The 19,523-nt window shown below is 44.3% G+C and overlaps 2 protein-coding genes across 2 annotated transcripts; one reads left to right on the top strand and one right to left on the bottom strand.

Moving 5' to 3' along the window:
* Nucleotides 1-412: 412 nt before the first annotated feature.
* LOC136161865 (zinc finger protein 154-like) lies at nt 413-12,436 on the bottom strand. Its single transcript, XM_065926995.1, is given in 7 exon segments — nt 413-2,554; nt 2,986-3,148; nt 3,703-3,892; nt 6,990-7,340; nt 7,342-8,738; nt 10,294-10,420; nt 12,212-12,436. Coding segments are annotated over 4 exon segments (1,668 nt in total). The 5' UTR covers nt 12,248-12,436; the 3' UTR covers nt 413-2,554; nt 2,986-3,148; nt 3,703-3,892; nt 6,990-7,232.
* A 2,875-nt stretch (nt 12,437-15,311) lies between these two features.
* LOC136158974 (small ribosomal subunit protein eS27-like) lies at nt 15,312-16,185 on the top strand. Its single transcript, XM_065920825.1, has one exon. It carries the CDS (start codon nt 15,361-15,363, stop codon nt 15,655-15,657), a length of 297 nt encoding a protein of 98 aa, XP_065776897.1. The 5' UTR covers nt 15,312-15,360; the 3' UTR covers nt 15,658-16,185.
* The last annotated feature ends 3,338 nt before the right edge of the window (nt 16,186-19,523 follow it).

Raw genomic sequence — 19,523 nt, 5'->3', positions numbered from 1 at the left:
AGTATTTTATCAAAGCTGAATTGTCTCAAAATGTTTCTTAAATCAGATAAGTTGCCATCAGAATCCAAAATATATTCTGGAAGTGTTCATTAACTGTCTCTCACAGATCTCTTAAAACATGGGGTGCACTTACCTTGTAAAATTCTCATTTCTTACAGTTTGTTTTCATTAGTTTGTCTGAATTTGGCACATTCTAGATGTGTCTCTGATACTGTTGAACTGATACTGACCACCCCTCCCCCATATATCCTGTATACTAGATGCTGATGAGATGGGTGATGAGGTTTGATCCCTGTGGAGAGGTGCGTGATGATGACTGTTAGGGAAATGAAAACAAAAATTTCTCCCAATCAAGAAATCTTTTTCACAAGGTAGTAAAGAGACAAAATCAATTTTATTGTTAAAATACGTATTTAAGGATTACAGTGCACCACAGGCAATCCACTAGGAAACTGTAAAGACAGAAAAAAAAATCTAACTCCCCTAGTCCTCGAGAAAGGAGTCGACAATACCATTTGTCACACAGAGTCCTAATTTTACCTGGTAATTGGGGTGACTGTGTAGTTTATTGGTTTTATCTAGAGGAAACACAAAATTCTCATCTCTGTAACTGAAGGTAGTTTTTAAAGTTGGAGCACGGCATCCACTAGATGAGACTCCTATCCTCCTAACAGAACTGCCTGGTGAGCTATCTCCCCATCTTCAGTGTTAGGAGTCGGGAGCCAGGTTCTTGAGAAAGACATATGAATCCTAAACATGGAGGAAAAAAAAAAGACCAGCTGAAGAAAGGCCTTCTTAGACGTCTGCAAAGACATGCATTTAAAAAGATGAGACAGTTCCTACAAGTTTTCTAAGGCAAATGCTCTGAGAGGAAGGAGATCTCATTCCCCATTTTCAACAAGAAGTAAATCTCTTTTGTTTTTTATTTATTTATTTTTGGCTGGGCTGGGTCTTCGTTGCTGAGAGGACTTTTCTCAAGTTGCACCACACCGGGGTTACTCTTCATTGCAGAGGACGCCTCGTGTTGCGGAGCCCAGGCTCCAGGGCATGTTGGGTTCAGCAGTTGCCGCACGCGGGCTTCGCTGCTCCTCAGCATGTGGGATTTCTTGAAGCAGATTTCTTGAAGGTACATTCTTTACCACTGAGCCACCAGGGGAGTCCAACCTCTTGTCTTTTTAAGTGTGTATCTGTGGAATAAAATAATTTGTATGTGACACATCTGGAAACATGAACAGTGTGATTGTGTTCGGTACCACACCATGACACAGCTGGATACAAACCCTTCACGTACTAGATGCAGCCTGGCTCCATGTACCTAGGGATGTAGTGTGACAGCGTGGGACGCTGAAGGCACAAGATGTACAAGACGGGCCAGACCGCATCTAGTCCACTCAGGGCCAGGGGTCAAGTTTAGCTCCCTAGCAGGGAATGGGACTGTCCTTAGGGAATGTCATTCTCAGTCACTGGTTTTCTGTTTACCTGTAAGTGGTGAGAACTACACTCACTAGTTGGAGGGGGTGACAGAAGCGCCACGGGACAGGGACTGGGGACGGTTACAGTGGACATTCTTAGTCCTGAGCCTCCCCTGCAGGGTCCACATGAGAGTGATCACTGGGTGACAGCTGAGGCGCGGGGCACTGGCTGGAGGAGACAGCTGAGGCGACGTGAGCAGGAAGACCAACGACCTGGGGATGCCTCACATGCGGCAGCAAGGGCCAGTCATGTCTCTGGGGTGACGCCTGGGGAAGACGTTCTGGGCCTGTGGGGTGGGGGCCAGGTGGGAGGAAAGACCATGGAAAGACAGAGGAGGAGGACAGGCATTTGCAAGCCTCCGAAAAAATCAGTTAACCCCTTGATCTCAGACTTCCACCCTCCAGAAATGTGAGGAAGTAATCTTCTGGTGCTTAAAACTCCCAGACCGTGGGGAGACTCAGGCAACCTGAGAACATCAACACAGGGACCAGCGGCACCTGGAGAGAATCCGCAGGGCCCCAGGGGAGGCTGAGAGGGACCCTAGGAGGAGCCCGAGGGAACGAGGAGAGGTTTCTTGGGGTGCAACCAGGTCAGAGGGGAAGGGGGACATGGTGGGTGAGCCTTGGACTGATGTCTGCAGGCCCACCTCTGCCAGGCTCACAGCAAGAGATGCCCCTCCAGTCTCACACATGACATTTCCCCGAGTGCAAAAGGGGGATAATGATGGGGCTGCCTTGGGGGCTCTCAGAGGACAGACAGGGCTGGGCCCAGAGGGAGGCCCCCAAGGGGGCAGCTGTGAGTTGAGTCTGCAGAGGGGTGGTGGGGCCCACAGGGGGCTGCAGGGACAGCAGAGAGTTCCAGCGGCCGAGGGCTCTGGCCAGTCGGGGAGCTCTCCCCACAGTAGCTGGGATCCCTTCTGTGGGTCCCTCTTGGAGGCTGCACCTGGGTCTTCCGCAGACAGACAGCCACCCCGCTGAGACTCTTCTGCCTCGGGGTTCAGGTCACTGCTCTGCCTCATCCCAGCAGCAGGGCTGCCCGCTGGTTCTGGAGCCTCCTTTTCCTTGTCTGTGGAATGGAGCCACTATAAAAGAAAAACAGACTCACAGATATATAGTAAGAGATTGCCTGAGGTGGCCAGGGCGGAATAGGGGCAGGAGAGGGAAGGACTGGGAATGTGGGATTAGCAGAGGCCATCTATTATATTATACATAGGATGGATAAACAAGGTCCTACTGTATAGCACATGGAACTGTATTCAATATCATCAGACAAACCATAATGGAAAACAGTGAAAAAGAATCTATGTATTACTGAGTCATTTTGCTGTACAAAAGAAATTAACATGACATTGTAATCAACTATACTTCAATAAAATATTTTTAAAAATAGCGGAGGCCACTCAAACAAAACCAGAAACAAAATCCTAGAGGACAGAAGTCAGCAACAAAGGACACCCTTTGTTGAAACTGGAACTTCTACCAAGGTAGCTGGCTTAAGTACAGGAAGACTCACCATCATGATCTGGGATTACCAAGGAGATGAAAAGCTCAAAGGGCTTCTAGGCACCTGATTTGAATCCAAGGCAATGTCAGAGTTGGTGAGGGCTCGTGCAGGTCTGCGTCCTGTATCCTGCTTCTGACACCACGTAATGCCAACCAAAAAACAACACAGGAGGCTGCAAGTAAGAAAAGAGTTTATTTGGAGTCTTAAGAAATGCAATTCAGGAGACACAGAATCAAGTAACCCCAAAAGAATGTTCCGGGAAAAGAGACTCAAGGGCTTACAAAGACAGAAAGCCATGAGCTTCTTCAAGTTGCCTTGTGAGAACTGTGATTGAGTCTGATGGGATTTAGGAAATATTTGTCCTTAAGCAATCAGGAGTTTTTTAGGGTTGGGGTCCAACAGGTATAGATAGGTGATCATGAGTTACTTTAGGCTAAGGGTTTGATAAGCATCCTAAGTTCCTGGCAGATGTTCTAGATGGCTTCATTAGGACAATAAGTAGTCAAAAGAACAGATTCCATCCAGACTGAGAGGTGCATAAATCACACTTCCTTAATAGCCTCTCAACCCCATTTTAGAAAGTCCTGCTCAATATAGACTCCATTTTGATTTTCCTTTCACAATAGTAACCCCAACGGCTGAATAAATTTAGGAAGAAACATGTGTGACAAGTGTGTTGTCAAATTCTCAACTTTTTTTGGTTTGTTTTCTGGGCCTATTTCTTACCTTTTGAGTAGACCTACTTCGAAGGTTTTAGTATAAGGAATCAGAGCTCCTCTGTCCATGGAATTTTTCAGGCAAGAATACTGGAGTAGGTTGCCATTTCCTCCTCCAGGAGATCTTCCCAACCCAGGGATCGAACCCGTGTCTCTTGTGTCTCCTGCACTGGTAGGGGGATTCTTTACCACTGTGCCACCTAGGAAGCCCATAAAATATCACTACAGAGGAAACACAATATACTGGTATGTTGTCCACTCTCAAACTCCATGTTCAGTGATACCACATTAGAAGTTTTAAATTGACAGCAGTAGGAATATTCACATTGGGGAAACTGCAAATAATGTAATTCTTGGCTTGATTATGGGGACTATGTTAGTAATGCAGATTAAACTTAAAATATGCTGTACATGGCCACTGCACAGTATACAGCAGAAAAAAATTAGAAGATAGTATTTCAGAATTTAAAAATAGCTAGAATTACATCCCTAAAGAATGAAATTTCAAATTAAGTCTTTGTTGTTTCATTATCTTGCTAATAAAAAGAGAAACAGCCAAAATTACTTCTATAAAAGTGGATGAAAGTTACCGCGAGGACACACACTAGTGGGGAATTTAAAAAATGAAAAAACGCTCCACATCTGAGGAATGCAATTAAAACAACACTGAGATAACACTACACATTTATTCTAAAAGTCAAAAGTTTAAAAAGACTAAACATATTGGCAAGGATGTGGAAGAACGGGAAGTCCCAAACTCTTCTGTAAGAATACAAAGGGAAACAACCATATTAGATTACAGGATGTGCTGATGTGCTCAGCGGTGGCTGACTCTTTGCGACCCCATGGACTGAAGCCTACCACACTCCTCTGACCATGGAATTGTCCAAGCAAGAATACTGGAGTGGGCTGCCTTATCCTTCTCCAAGGGGTCTTCCTGACCCAGGAATTGAACCCGAGTCTCCTGCATTGCAGGCAGATTCTTTACCACTGTGCCACCTGGGAAGCCATGGAGAGATTAAACCGCCCTCCATTTGGCTGTCATAGTACAGCCCACAGATGGAAAAAGGGCCAGGTGGCCAAGTCAGAGCAGAGCAGGCAGTTCCAGTGTCTACAAGGAATTCAGTTTTACCTGTTACATCAAGGGTGACCCAAGGCTCTGCTGAGGTAGTGAAAATGGATCAAGCAGGATCTATATCCAGGCAGGCACTCGGGCCCCATCAGTCACTGTGTGAGCTCGCTCATCCAACTTATTCACAGAGAACTGGGGTTGGTCGGGGTTGCCCCTTGGGTGTCCCCCAGGAGGGCACTCAAGACATCCCCCTTCCAGTGTCCCCCTTTCTGACAAAAGCACATTGGTTCAGGCCCAGGTGGCTTCCTGGGGGTTTGTCCAGCTTTCTCAGTCCTTCAAGGTCCCCTCGAGGTGGTGGCTGAATCAAAACAGCCAAGAGCTGCATTTTATTTATTAGTCTTTTATGCTTATTGGCCTCCTCCATCAAGTCTTGGTAGTTAGACCTTGAAGGCCTCCTCTACCAAGGTTGACAATGGGGTCTGGGGCCCAGCTCAAGCTTTTGTAATTTTCTACAGATATCAGGAGTAGCCTGCATGATAAAATGCATGGCAAATAGTGTTCTCCCCTCTGTGGACTCAGGGTCTGTACAGATGTAATTCCTTAATGCCTCTTATCACCTGGATCAGGAAGACTGCTGGGTTTTTTCATCTTTTTCTTGTGTAACCTCTCCTACCTTAACATAGTATAATGTTCTTTAAAAAGTCACACATTCACTAAGCCTGTAACTCAGGCATTGCAGCCCAAAGTATTAATACAGGAAAAGTGAAACATAACCATGTGAACAACTTTTAATATATTCAAATGTCTGCAGTTTTACTTGCAACAGTCAAAAACTGGGAACTCAAATATGGATAAACAGATGAATGGACAAATAGTGGTATATCCACAGAACAGAGTTCTCATCAATATAAAAAAAAACGAACTACTCACTGATAAATATTTCACATAAGGGTACCTGAGAGGAAAAGCATAAACACTTCGTGATTCTAATCATATAAAATTTTAGACAATTAAAACTTATCTAAAGAAAAACAAACCAGTGGTTGACTAGAGGTCAGAGTGGCATCAAAAAAGGAAACAAGGTAAAAATGAAAGTAGATTGGTTTTTTTATGGATGTGATGATGGTTTCATGTATTTGTATAAATGTCAAAACTTATCAAAGTGTATACTTTAACTATGTGCATTTTACTGCAAGTATTTTTATGTTATTAAAACTTAAAAATATATTCAAATCTGGATTTCTTACCATTTAAATAAATTCCCGATATTGACTTCATCACTTTCTGCCTCATGTTTTGGGAGGGGCAGCTGGCCTCAGCGGTCAAAAATATAAGTAATGAAGACTGTTCCCAACGTGACTCAACAGAAATACTGTCACAATGTCTGCTACTCACTGAAAAGATACGCCTTCTCTCTATCCTCACTTTTCTATCTGCACAGAAATGGCCTTGAGGAGGACAGCTCAGAGAGATTACAGAAACCACAAAACTTTCGGATTATTTTCTCCTGTAATGCTCTCTGCTAATACAAATGCACAATTTAGAAGGCCTGAGGATTTCTGTACATGTTCATCCTTCACAGCCACAATGACTGGGACACTGTGGAGGCTCTTTTAAATGGGCACATCCAACCAGTCTGTAAGAGTGTCCTGCTCCCACTATGAATCTAGTACTTTCTGTAACAATTACCATTCCCACCGTAATCTTACAGCCAGTGACACCACCTACAGCATTCTGCACGTGAGAGCACACAGCTCCACTGCAGGGCCTGGGAGTGTGTTCCTCACCAGCGCACACAAGGCAATATCCCCTGTGAACAGGACAACTTCATGCTATTTTCAGAAGCACTGACGGCTGTCACAATGGCTACTCCTTCCTTAGACTGACCTCTGAACCCAGAAAATACACAGTCAGGCCACAGATTAGAACCAGAAAGCTCTGCAGTCTTTCCTGGGAAGCCTTGGGCAACAAGCAGAGTCCTCTGGGCCCAGAATGGGTCATGTGAGTGACATAACTCGTTAAAGCTATGAGAGGAAATGAGTGCTTCTCTGGCTTCTCACAGTCCCTCCCATGAATGGGAAAAATCAAGGTTCCTTTCCTGAACACTCTGGGGTGGCTGAAACCTGCCAGGTGGGAGAAGTGACATGGCTTTGGCCACAGAAACTGTCAGCAACAGAAGTCTGGCAAGAGGTCAGGTTAAAAAGTACAATGTAGCTCCCACATACCTGGGATGTTTGCAGATGTTTGGATGTATGATGTTCAATTCAGATGGTACCACCAGGAAGGATCTCAAGAGTAGATCCGCTGAAAACGGAAATTGTACGATCCTACACATGTAAGGTGTTTTTCCCTTCTGAAATCTGTGGTTCCAAAGAGTCAAGACTTTGGGTTAATGGCCTTATCACTTTCATTGCATTCATAAGGCCCTGATCCAGTGTTTTAAGAGACTGGAGTTGTAGGTAAAGAACTCAACAGATTCCCCAAATTGTAAGGCCTTTTCCCAGAGTGAATTCTCCGATGTGTGATGAGGTTAGAGCTTTGGCTAAACGATTTTCCACATTCACTACATTTATAAGGCCTTTCTCCAGTATGAACTCTCCGATGAGTAGTGAGGTTGGATATGTATCTAAAGGATTTCTCACACTGATTGCACTTGTAAGGCCTTTCTCCAGTGTGAATTCTCTGATGTTGAAGGAGGACAACATTTTGGCGAAATGCTTTCCCACATTCACTGCACTCATAAGGTCTTTTTCCACTGTGAACTCTCCAATGTTGATGGAGTGAAGAGTTTTTCTTAAAGGATTTCCCACATTCACTGCAGTCGTAAGGCCTTTCTCCCGTGTGAACTCTACGGTGTGTAATGAGGTTGGAGATATATCTAAAGGATTTCCCACATTCACCACACTCATAAGGCCTTTCTCCAGTATGAACTCTCCGATGCTGAAGGAGTGCAGAGCTTTGTCGAAAAGATTTCTGACATTCACTGCATTCATAAGGACTTTCTCCAGTGTGAACTCTCTGATGTTGAAGGAGCACAGAGCTTTGGGAAAATGACTTCCCACATTCACCACATTCATAAGGCCTTCTCCCGGTATGAACACTCTGATGGTGAATGAGGCTGTAGCTTTTGTTAAAAGATTTCCCACATTCTTTACACTCATAAGACCTTTCTCCAGTGTGAACTCTCCAGTGCTGAATGAGATGTGATCTTTGGATAAAGGCTTTCCCACATTCACTGCACTTGTAAGGTCTTTCTCCAGTGTGAACTCTCCGATGCTGAATGAGGTTTGAGCTTTGGCTAAAAGATCTGCCACATTCGTTGCACTCATAAGGCCTTTCTCCAGTGTGAACGCTCCGATGTCTAATGAGATGAGAGCTTTTGCTAAATGATTTTCCACATTCGCTGCACACGTAACATCTTTCTCTAGTGAGGACTCTCTGGTGCTGAACAAGTGTGTGTTTGCCACTCATAGGTTTTGTGTAGTCTCCCCAATTATAATGATTTTTACCCCTCAGAAAGGAAGTCTCACACTTAGTTCCACTATGTGACTTGTGCCAGGTGTGTGTGGCCTGTTGGTGAAGAAATCCTGAGTTGCCCAGGAAGTCCTTCCCAATATTCCCAAGGGTAAAGGGCTTCATTGACACATAGACTTTGCAGCTGTTCACAAACAAGGCTCTCCTCACATCACTTCTCAATGGTTTCTCTCCAATATGCTGCTTTTGGTGCTGATGAAAGTTTACTCTAAAACAGAATGGCTTCTCACATATCCCACTCACGTGGAGTTCCTGCCCACAGTGTGTTTCCTGGTACTCAGCCAAGTGAAAAATGTCACTCAAGATCGGGCCACATATCTCATAGAGGTTGGCCTTCTGGGGAGACAGACCTGCCTTAGCAATCCTGATCTGTGAGCATCCTTGATCAGAAATACTCTGTTCAGAAAATGCCTCCTTATCCTCTTCTCCAGGCCAACAACCTGAAAGCAGAGAAATGCTGGTGACATACATAGTGACTTTGTGCAAAGAAAAAGCCCCATTACAAATGTGGGCATTATAAATCCAGGAATGAGTCAATGGGATTGTTTGTAAGATAACGTGGTTGCGTTCAAGTTAAGGATGGGGCTGCTTAGCAGCATTGGGCTTTTAAAGATTACAGAATGGGGAAGTCCTCACAAAGTAAAGGACACAACCATGGAGAGTGGCACAAGAAGAGGCAGGGTCTACAGCTCATTCTGCAAACAATTTTCAGTAGGACCTTGACTGGTAGTGACACATGAATACTATGTAGCAGGTTATATTCAGGCTCAGGAAAATCCAACTGTAACAGAGCAGCTGGTGTTGAAGGATTAAAAATGTACATACCTTATGACATAAAAGGTATAGGCTGATGTTGGACAGCACTGCAGAAGAAGCAGTGTGAAAAAGCACTGAGGAATGGAGTCCAGGGAGGTAAGAATTAGCCCTAAGTTGGAAATAAGAAGTGACAAGTAGGGCTTCCGTAGTGGTCCAGTGGTTAAGAATTCGCCTTGCAATGCAAGGCACACAGGTTCAATCTCTGGTCTGGGAAGATCCCACATGAGGAGAAGCAACTAAGCCCATGTGCCAGCCAGGGCAATAAGAAGCCTGCATACCGCAGTGAAGAGGCCCTGCGCCCGCCACAACTAGAGGAAGTCCTTGTGCAGCAACGAAGACCCACCACGGCCAACAAATAAACAGATCTTTAAAAAAAAAAAAAAAAAAGAAGTGACAAGTAACAGTGTTGAGAAGGTGGCTAACCAAAGAATGGGGAAGTGCAAGGAGAAAGTATGGCAGCCATTGTGATTGGCACCCAAAGGCTAGTCAGAGAATAGCTTTCTGGTATGATCTGTATATAGCCCTGACATTACACCCTCCCCCAGGGGCCATTTATCAGGACCAGACTATGTCCAAGTTCCATGTGCTGTAGTTGGGAGTCCTTTCTGTTCTGTGAGCCTCTCTACTTCATCCTCTTGATGAGTAACTATGAAAAACCTGGATGATTCAAGGACTATGATAAAGACAGGACAGAAAAGCAGCCAGCACTGGCCAAAAATAACTCAGCACAAGACATAAAATTAAATATTACAAAAAGAATTTCAGAGGAGTATCTTGCAAGAATAGCCCATGCTCCATATAAAAGGAGCAGGTCAATGACAGCAATTTCTGGAACAAGCAAGAATGAGGAAATGTCAGCCAGAGAAAGGAATTAGAACCTGGGGTAGACTGGTACCTTGGATCTGGAAAATTCACCTGGCTATGGAGAGGGTAAACAAGGTGGAAAGACTCCTGACTCTGGATCCATCCCTGCAAGGCAAGGGGTAGCAGGTCTTGGATCTGTCAAGGAGAAAAGAGGGCAGTCCTCATTCCTCAGCCCTACCAACCACAACACCTACTGAGGGAACTGAGGAAGGAAGCAGTGCCCAGGGTCCTGATGTGAGAAAGGAGACTTGCCAGTGGACAAAAAGAAAGGGCGGAGACTAGCTCACGGCACAAGGGTGGGTTTAAGGTTCTTACCCAGGGAGCTTATAAGTGCCAAGTTCTCCAGCATCACATCATGATACAGGCGTTTCTGAGACTCGTCAAGGAGACCCCATTCCTCCCAGGAAAAGTTCACGGCCACATCTTCAAAAGTCACACTACCCTGTCATAATTGGGACAGATGAAATCACAAACAAGCCACTCTCAAGAGGACCTACAATCCATTCCCCCATATATCTATTCTATGACTATCCTCCTCCCAATCTCCCCAGTCAGAGGAGAAACTAGGCCCTGATGCCATTGTCTCCCTACAGGGCCACTGATTATGGGGTCCAGCCACCAGCAACAAGAGACAGGTGCACAAACAGATACTTAAACTGTGGGCCTGACATAGAGGAATCCAACACTCCTGCCAGGCAATAACCCTGGTATGGTCAAGGTCATGTAAATCACAATACCAGGGACCTGGGACCATCAGACATACACCCTCTCCATGTACACATCACTCTCTAGATTGCACATCCCTCTTATCTCCAGACACCACAGGCACGTGCCCACAGCCAGCACCACCTCACCATCCCACTCTATAAGCCTCTCCTTGGCCTCCCCTCATGTTGAAGTATTTTGATCACATCCTTTTCACTCCACTGGTGAGGATGGGATTCCTGCCTAGAGTTATAGTGATGACCAAACATAGGACAACTAACACTGGACAGATGTTATCAGTAGCATCTTATTAATCCTATATATCCACAGCTAGAAGAGGAGAACACCACACACCACACAGGGCTACAAGGTGTTACACTCTGGAAAACAGTGGACAACCAAGAGCTGTGGGACGTAAGCTCTATAGTACCAAGAAGGTAAGGTGCCCCTGCTCTCCAAAGGAGGATGCAAGTTTCTTTTCTAAATAACCCCAAAGGGCTGGCTAACAGGGCACTGAAACCCACTACAGCGGGATAAGCAGGAACTATACCTCAGCCCCTTTATGAAAAGGGTTGTTTAGTTAAGGAGACCCTATCCACTGGGGCAGAGGAAGGTGGGGAACTGGTGCTCCGGTCATTTGAGGTCCTACCAGTTTTAACACATGTCCAGGCAGCATATAAAACTGGGACTTAATTTTAGGACTTACACCACAATTTAGCAGACAGCATCCAGAGTATGTTTGGCAAATTCATACAGGATCTAGTAATTCCCTAGACCTCTCATGGCTCCCAGTAGCAGTGGCAGCGCCAAAATCTTCTATTAAAGGCCTCCCTGAGAGGCTCCATTTCTTACCTGAGACTCAACCACACACATCGCCTGTTCGTTTCCGACATCCACGGCCCTACTCCACTTTGAGGCTGTACCTGCTGTTCCCTTATCTGTCACAACCTTCTTCTGTCCACCTAACCCTCATCCAAAGCCTAGGCCATTGGTGGCGCACCTCAGGCCTACTGATGCTCACAAATGACCACATTTCCCCCTGATCTTATTCTCCAGGCTAAATCAAACAGGCCAGAGCACCCCGGAGTCATCAATTTGATGTCTCTGCATCTTTTTCCTTTAAACAGCTTTTGAAAACACTTTAACCTCTGACGTGGATTCTGCACTTTCTTTCTTAAACCTACCTATCGCTTCTAGAGTTCTCACAGTAATGAACAACTTGCACTCTACTAGTCCAGGCTTAACAGCTGCCTGATGTTGTTTATTCCCTGCAGACATCAGATGGACCCCAGGATGCCCGAATCCACCCAGCTAAGTTCTACGTCCAAGCCTCTGCACTTGCGGGTCCCTCTGCCTGCACCCTCTCCGAAGCGCCACCAAACTGTCAGAAGCAAGGCCCCACCCACGACTGCCTCACCGTCCTGGACCCGGGGACCTGAACTGTGGGAGCGGAAACAGGCGTCCGGCGCTCGGGGCTTTAGCGTTGGGTGGGCTGAGGGCGGTGCGGGCCCGGAGGACGAGCGCTTACCTGAGGCGCGTCCCTCAACGCCGGCGCCGCCGCCATCGGACTTCTGGGCGCAGGGTGCCGGAGTGCTCGAGAGGCGGGGGATACCCGCGCCGCGGTCTCGCTCCCGGGCCTGGAGCGAGGCACACCGGGAGGCGCCGAACCTCGGGCCCGCCTCTGTGCAGCGGAGACAGCACCTCCCCGCGGACCTCCTCAGCCGCGTCACCTCCGCCCCAGCCTAGCGTTCCGGGCCAGCCACAGCCGGGGCAGCTAAAATGGCCGCCGGGAGGCGGAGTCAGGAGGCCCCGCCCCCAGCCGTCGTGCCCGAACGGAAGCTCCGCTTCCCCGAGCCCGTAAAGGGCACGGCCTTCGACGCGAGGAGTTCTGAGTCCGGTAGTTCCCGCTTCCGGGCCAGCCTGCTGCGCTCCTCCGCGAGGAGGCTGGGGCAGCTGTGCGCAAACTGTCTCAGGCCAAAGAAAGAAAGGTATCAGGCATTTCCCTTTGACGAACATGCAGAAGGGCTTCCCTGGTGGCTCAGACGGTCAAGTCTGTCTGCAGTGGAGGAGACCTGGGTTCGATCCCTGGGTCCGGAAGATCCCCTGGAGAAAGGAATGGCTACCCACTCCAGTATTCTTGCCTGGAGAATCCCATGCGCGGAGACTGGCATTCTTGCCTGGGAAATCTCCTGGACAGAGAAACCTGGCGGGCACCCCCCAGTCCATGGGGTTGCAAAGAGATGGGCAGGGCTGAGCGACTAACTTTTAAAAAAAGATAACATGCCTCCTTGATGGTGTAAGCGATCATGATAACCTACCACTTTGTACTTACAGATCTAGATTTTACCAATTATCTATGGCATTTAAAGTAACTTTCTGTCACAAAAAGTTACATAATGCTACATCATTATGCTTTGATCTTTAACAAGCGTAACAGTTCTTGGAGGTTTCTGAGAGCATGTTCCTGGGTTATAATCCTATTTGGCCTGAGTAAAATGTTCCATTTCTTTCTTAGATTGATTGTTTCCTTTTATGAAGCCTTAGTTCCCCCACCATGGGCCGAACCTGCACTCCCTCCATTGCAAGCGCAGACTCTTATCCCCTAGACTGCCAGGGAAGCGCAGACCCATTAATTTTTCTAGGACACAGTGGGTCAAATTGTAATTAGGGTTTTTTCCATCCAATATCTTTTTTACCCCACTGAACTTTTCTCTTTTGTGCCACTGTCCTCTGCAGCTAATTGGGTTGGATTAACTGATTGGTGGGGCTTCCCTGGTGGGTCAGTGTAAAGAATCTGCCTGCCTGCCAATGGAGGAGACACGGGTTTGATCTCTGGGTCAGGAAGATTCCCTGGAGTAGGAAATGGCTACACATTCCAGTGTTCTCGCCTAGAAAACCCCATGGACAGAGCAGCCTGGCGGGCTACAGTCCTCGGGGCAGCAAAGAGTCAAGTAACGCTGAGCACTCTTTCTGCATGAAAGTTTCTTTCCAATGCTGGGTCTCCCTTGCTGCTGGGCTTTTCTCTAGATGCGGCCAGCAGGGGCTACTCTCTAGTGGGGTGTGCAGGCTTCTCACTGCAGTAGCCTCCCGATGTGCAGCATGGGCTCTAGGGCACAGGGACTTCACTAGTTGTGTGGCTCCTGGGATCTAAAGCACAGGCTCAACAGTTGTGCTTATGGGCTTAGTTGCTCTGAGGCATGTGGGATCTTCCTGGATCACAGATGGAACCCTTGTCTCCTGCATTAGCAGGAGGATTCTTTACCGGTGAGCCACCAGGGAAGCCCAGGCACATTATCTCTTAAGGCATTGTCCTGTTGGTGCTAGGAAAATGTTGCTGTTTATGGGTTAAGCAGGTATTTCTGCCAATGGGGAGGTTTGGGGGGTGCATAATGCAGATATATGATACATTAGAGGGGAAAGGGAGGTCAAAGGACAGAGAAAATTTTTCATATTTAAATTATCCTTGACTTGCCTTAGAATACAAATTTTTACTGCATCAGACATTAACTTTGAAAAACACAGACACTCAGACTTTAGGGCATATGTTGATGTTGCAGTCAAAAGTTTCAGTCCATGGGATTTCCCTGGCAGTCCAGTGGTTAAGACTCCACACTTCCAATTCATGGGGTGCAGAGTCAATCCCTAGTCAGGAAACTAAGATCCCACATGCTGCCTGGTGCAACCAAAAAAAAAAAAAAGACTCAGCCCTGCCTATGGAGAACTGTGACCAGAGTGAATTTGATCAATGGCCCAGGCTGTACTTATACATTTATTGGAAGCAATGGAGAACATGTTAAAGCTATCAAAGAAACACAATTATATTAGGAAATGGGGAAAATTATCCCAAAGGACCTAGTTACACCATCATATAGACGACAAACGGGGCTTCCCAGGTGGCGCTAGTGGTAAAGAATCTGCCTGCCAGTGCAGGGGATGTAAGAGATGTGTGTTTGATCCCTGATTGGGAAGCTCCCCTGGAGGAGGAAATGGCAGCCCACGCCAGTATGCTTGCCTGGGAAATCCCATGGACAGAGGAGCCTGGTGGGCTGTTGTCCACAGGGTCACAAAGAGTCGGACATGACTGAAGTGACTTAGCATACACATATATATGACAAATACAACACAAGGATGTAAGACAAATCTTTGAAATAAAGAAAACTAAGATGCATAATGTAAATATAAAATGGGAGTATGCTGCTTAAGATTTAAAGATAATGATTATGAAAAATAAATTTTATAAACAGTAGAAACATTGAATTTTAAGTTATTGGTATTTGTTAGTGTGAAATGTTAATGCAATTGTCATAATAAAACAGAATTTGTACTTTATAGACATATTCAAAAGATTTATAAGAGTGGTGATGTGTCTGGCATTTTCAATGCTATATTAGGAATATATTTATTTTGAGAAAATGAAGAAGTACATCTTCACACTCAAAGTTGACCCATATATAACTAAAAATCCTTTTAAAATCATTTAAAATATTATAATTAACAAGAAATGATGGGCATGCATATATGCAATAAAATTAAAAATCAATATTAATTTTTTAAGAAGCTTTCTTCTATTTTAAAATTTAAATGCAGTGTTACTGAAATACAAACAAAAATTTGAAAAACATGAACACTAAGAAATGTGATGGACCTTTCCGGCGGTGACGACCTCCTCACGAGAACATGCCTCTCGCAAAGGATCTTCTTCATCCCTCTCCAGAAGAGGAGAAGAGGAAACACAAGAAGAAGCACCTGGTGCAGAGCCCCAATTCCTATTTCATGGATGTAAAATGCCCAGGATGCTATAAAATCACCACCGTCTTTAGCCATGCACAAACAGTAGTTTTGTGTGTTGGCTGCTCTACTGTCCTCTGCCAACCTACAGGAGGAAAAGCAAGGCTTACAGAAGGAAGTTCCTACCTCACATATTCAGGGGCAACCAGAAGAGTGGATTCTAGAGTCATTTGGGGCAATTTGTGAAATAAAATGAAGGCAGTTTCCAAGTCTAAATTCCACGGTGCTGAATATAAGGACTCCTTACCTAGAAAGAGGAAAGCTGTTGATGCCAGCACCACAAAGAGGGTAAAGAGGAGAATCTGGTAAGAACCTGCGAACTTCTGGAGAACACCTGAACCGTCACATTGATCTACGCATTGGCAGAATAAAAGAAGATATTTTAAAAAATATATCCAGGACAGATGTTGGCATTTAAAAATTGTGTCCTCCTGAGATGTCTAGCTGAAGCACTCAAAACTTAGCCCTCTAGGAAATTCTTTTTGTTTCTTTACCAGAGAAAAGGGTGAACAGCACTTGGTGCCTCTACCTTTTTGGCTTTTTATCATTCTTAACATAATAAACTACAATTCTTGAGCCTTTCTTTTCAGTTTGCAAAAGAATGTTTAAATTCTCTGCCACTGTAAAATGCCTGTGTATTTTAACTCCAGATGACATCCTTCAACTTTTAATCCCTCTAACCTGAAACAATGACCCAGGAGCCACTTGTCTCTTTTTATTCAGCTATCATTTCTAGGGAACATGATTTGTATATAACTTTGTCTTCAATAAAAGTTAAGACTTATGTCTTTTGAAGCATAAAAAAAAAAAAAAAAAGAAATGTGATGGAAAAATGGAAAAAAGTCAAAACCTTTGAAATTAAACAGAAATTATGAAAACCACTTCTAAGTGATAATAGATACAAACCAAGTTTCTATATAAGAAGGCTATTACAAATAAAAATACTGAGAGGTCACTTACTTTATGCATTTCAAACAAAGTACTATTGTTGCAGATCTTTTTAGTTAAAGTTTACTTAAAAGAAATGTTTATTAGAATAAACTAAATGTATGGATGTGAGAGTTGGATTATAAAGAAAGCTGAGCACCAAAGAATTGATGCTTTTGAACTGTGGTGTTGGAGAAGACTCTTGAGAGTCCCTTGGACTGCAAGGAGATCCAACCAGTCCATCCTAAAGGAGATCAGTCCTGGGTGTTCATTGGAAGGACTGATGTTGAAGCTGAAACTCCAATACTTTGGCCACATCATGCAGAGCTGACTCATTTGAAAAGACCCTGATGCTGGGAGGGATTGAGGGCAGGAGGAGAAGGAGACAACAGAGGATGAGATGGTTGGATGGCATCACCGACTTGATGGACATGGGTCTGGGTGGACTCTGGGAGTTGGTGATGGACAGGGAGGCCTGGTGTGCTGTGGTTCATGGGGTCGCAAAGAGTAGGACACAACTGAGCGACTGAACTGAACTAAAATATATCCAATAACTTATTCTGGAAGAGAAAACCATAGTGAGTTAATAGTACATAGCAGAGTGCCTGGGAACACACCTTACTGACATGTACATACTGAATAATTTATTGATGCATACATGTATTGAACTTGACTATCAATTTAGAGATAAAATATATAATGCAATAAAATATTAAAATGGATTGAACACTGAAATGGAAAAAATTTTCTCGAATTGGAAAATAATTTAATCAAATCTATACATGAAAAATCGTACCTGTATGGATTGAGTAAAAATTTTCTCAGTGATTATTTTGATTTATATAGCATTTTATAAAATTAAACAAAATTAGGAAATTGGCAGTAAATATGCCAAGAAATGAGAGTAAGAGAAGTATAAAAAGGAAAAAAAATCACCTTCTACAATGGATTGAAAGATACCTATCAGTGTGTGATCAGGGTATGATTTCTTAGAGTAAGCCATCTCTTGACTACTAGAAACCTACTGATTCACCATTGAATCATCAGAGATCTTTCCAGAGAGAAGAGAGCAAAATATTAACAACAATGAAGATAGTATATATATATATACAAAACACGACATCATACTTAGATAATCTTAGGCTTTGAGATTCTTTATATCCCTGATTATCTTGTTATCTTTATCTTACAATCTTATTCAAGTTGCATGACTTGCTTTCACTAAAAAAAACTGACAAGAAATTTCAACACTGGCACTCATCAGAGACATCTTAGTAAAACACTCCTATAGATTCCATTTTCAAATCATGCTCCCAAAAGATAAACAATGCATATCCAACAATTGACATAAATATCCACTCAAAAACTGAATAAAACAGACTTCTTACTCGTTGTGGGGAACAAAGCTTTTAGAATGGACATTGTGAGGTTCAATGTGTTTGGTCAGCAATAAGAGCAAATATAATCCAGACAGTTTGTTAAGGCAAGTATAATAGATAAGGTGACACGACACCATGCCTCTTCGTTCCTCAGAATGTACCCCTTCTCTGTGACTCTGAATTTTCTGAGACATGCTCTATTTTTTTTTAAGAATATGACATGGATCTGTGGATACTGGCTACTTACCAAATTTATACTTGTCAGGATAGCTGAAATGTCAGCATCTGTGTAGCGGTAAAAAGTGAGCACCCAACAAGAGATAAAAGTTGTTAATTCCATGATCTCATCTACTCGCTGGGAAGTGATTATCATTTTACTTATAAAAGGAGTGGTTGTGACTGCAAGGGTACATGAGAGTATCTTAGGAAAATAGCTGCAGAGTGAGCAAATTACAGAGTTATTAATGTTGATTAATTGAGTCATCCTTTGGGCACTGCTGAAATCACTAGAAGAGAAAAAGGATTTGTGAATCCTGAGGAAAGGTTACGTTTCAATGGGTGGTAAATGAAGGACACTGAGTTCTAAATCTGAGAGAATTGAGTCCATGATTATGCTGGAAACATGGCTACCATGAAGTTCTTATTTCCACAAAGTGTGAATCCTTTCCATTTATGACATCTCTGAGGAGAACTAACTTGAAGAAAAATAGACCAGAAAGGGGTAGAAGAGTAGAAGGAAGGCCACATCATGTTATATTCCACTGGTAATCACTGATTAAACAGCTCATCTGCCTCAGAGGCTCGTCTAGATAACGAGCTATATACATCAGCAACCGAAGAAATGTGTTTTCACGCAGCCTTACTTTGCCAAGGACAGGATGTTTGAATCCAAGGAACAGAGTTTTAACAGTGCCTGCAACAAACCCAACACCTCGTCTGTGTTTAGGGAAACTTGGCTGTGGCCACTGCTGTAATTCTCTTTTAAATGACCTACTTTTAATTTTTCTTATGCAGACTGTATCTTAAAAAGAATATTTGTATCTCTTTGTTTGCTAATTGGGAAAACCAATTTGACTTGCAACAAGCAGAAGTTTAACATGAAAAATGAAATCAAAATAATGAACTCCCAGGGACCTTATGGGGTATGCTCAACACTGTTCCCTCTGTTAAAAAGGGACATTAAGTTTCAAGTCCATGTTTGGATGCCCCCCCCAAAAAGTGGGGGATATTAGTAACAGTGGGGAAATGGAGATCTACCACTATACTGTATCAAAACTTTCTTCAGACAGCAGCAAGGGAAAAAGTAGGGAAAAAGGATCAGCAGCTTTCTCAGCATCCAGCCATGCCACTTGATGTTGTATCTGTGCACACTCTAAAATTATCTCCTCAGGCAGCACAAGAGTGTGGTCCAGGCCTTAAGCAATAAGCAACAATGGTGTAGCATTCCAGAGCCCATTTTAACTGGGATTGTATGGTTTAGGAAGATGCCCTTGGGGAACTGATAGCAAATGGCTTCCAAGAAGTACTGTCTGAATCACCCTATTCTCTGACACATCTGTCGTCCACGGCCCTGCAAACTTGGAACATGAGCAGGCTGGGCCAGTCAGCTCTTCTGTGGAATCTGGAACAAGGACCTCAGACGTGCCAGAGCTTGCCAGGCACTCCAGTGAGGATTCGTGTTAAGGAGTGTGTTTTTTTACCGAAAGATCCTTGGTGCAGACACAGAGAGGTTGAAAGAGAGGATGC

This window comes from Muntiacus reevesi, chromosome 2, assembly GCF_963930625.1.
Source record: "Muntiacus reevesi chromosome 2, mMunRee1.1, whole genome shotgun sequence".
Classification (NCBI taxonomy): Eukaryota; Metazoa; Chordata; class Mammalia; order Artiodactyla; family Cervidae; genus Muntiacus; species Muntiacus reevesi.
The sequence above is the reverse complement of the archived record's forward strand: the minus strand, read 5'-3'. Positions and strand labels throughout refer to the sequence as shown.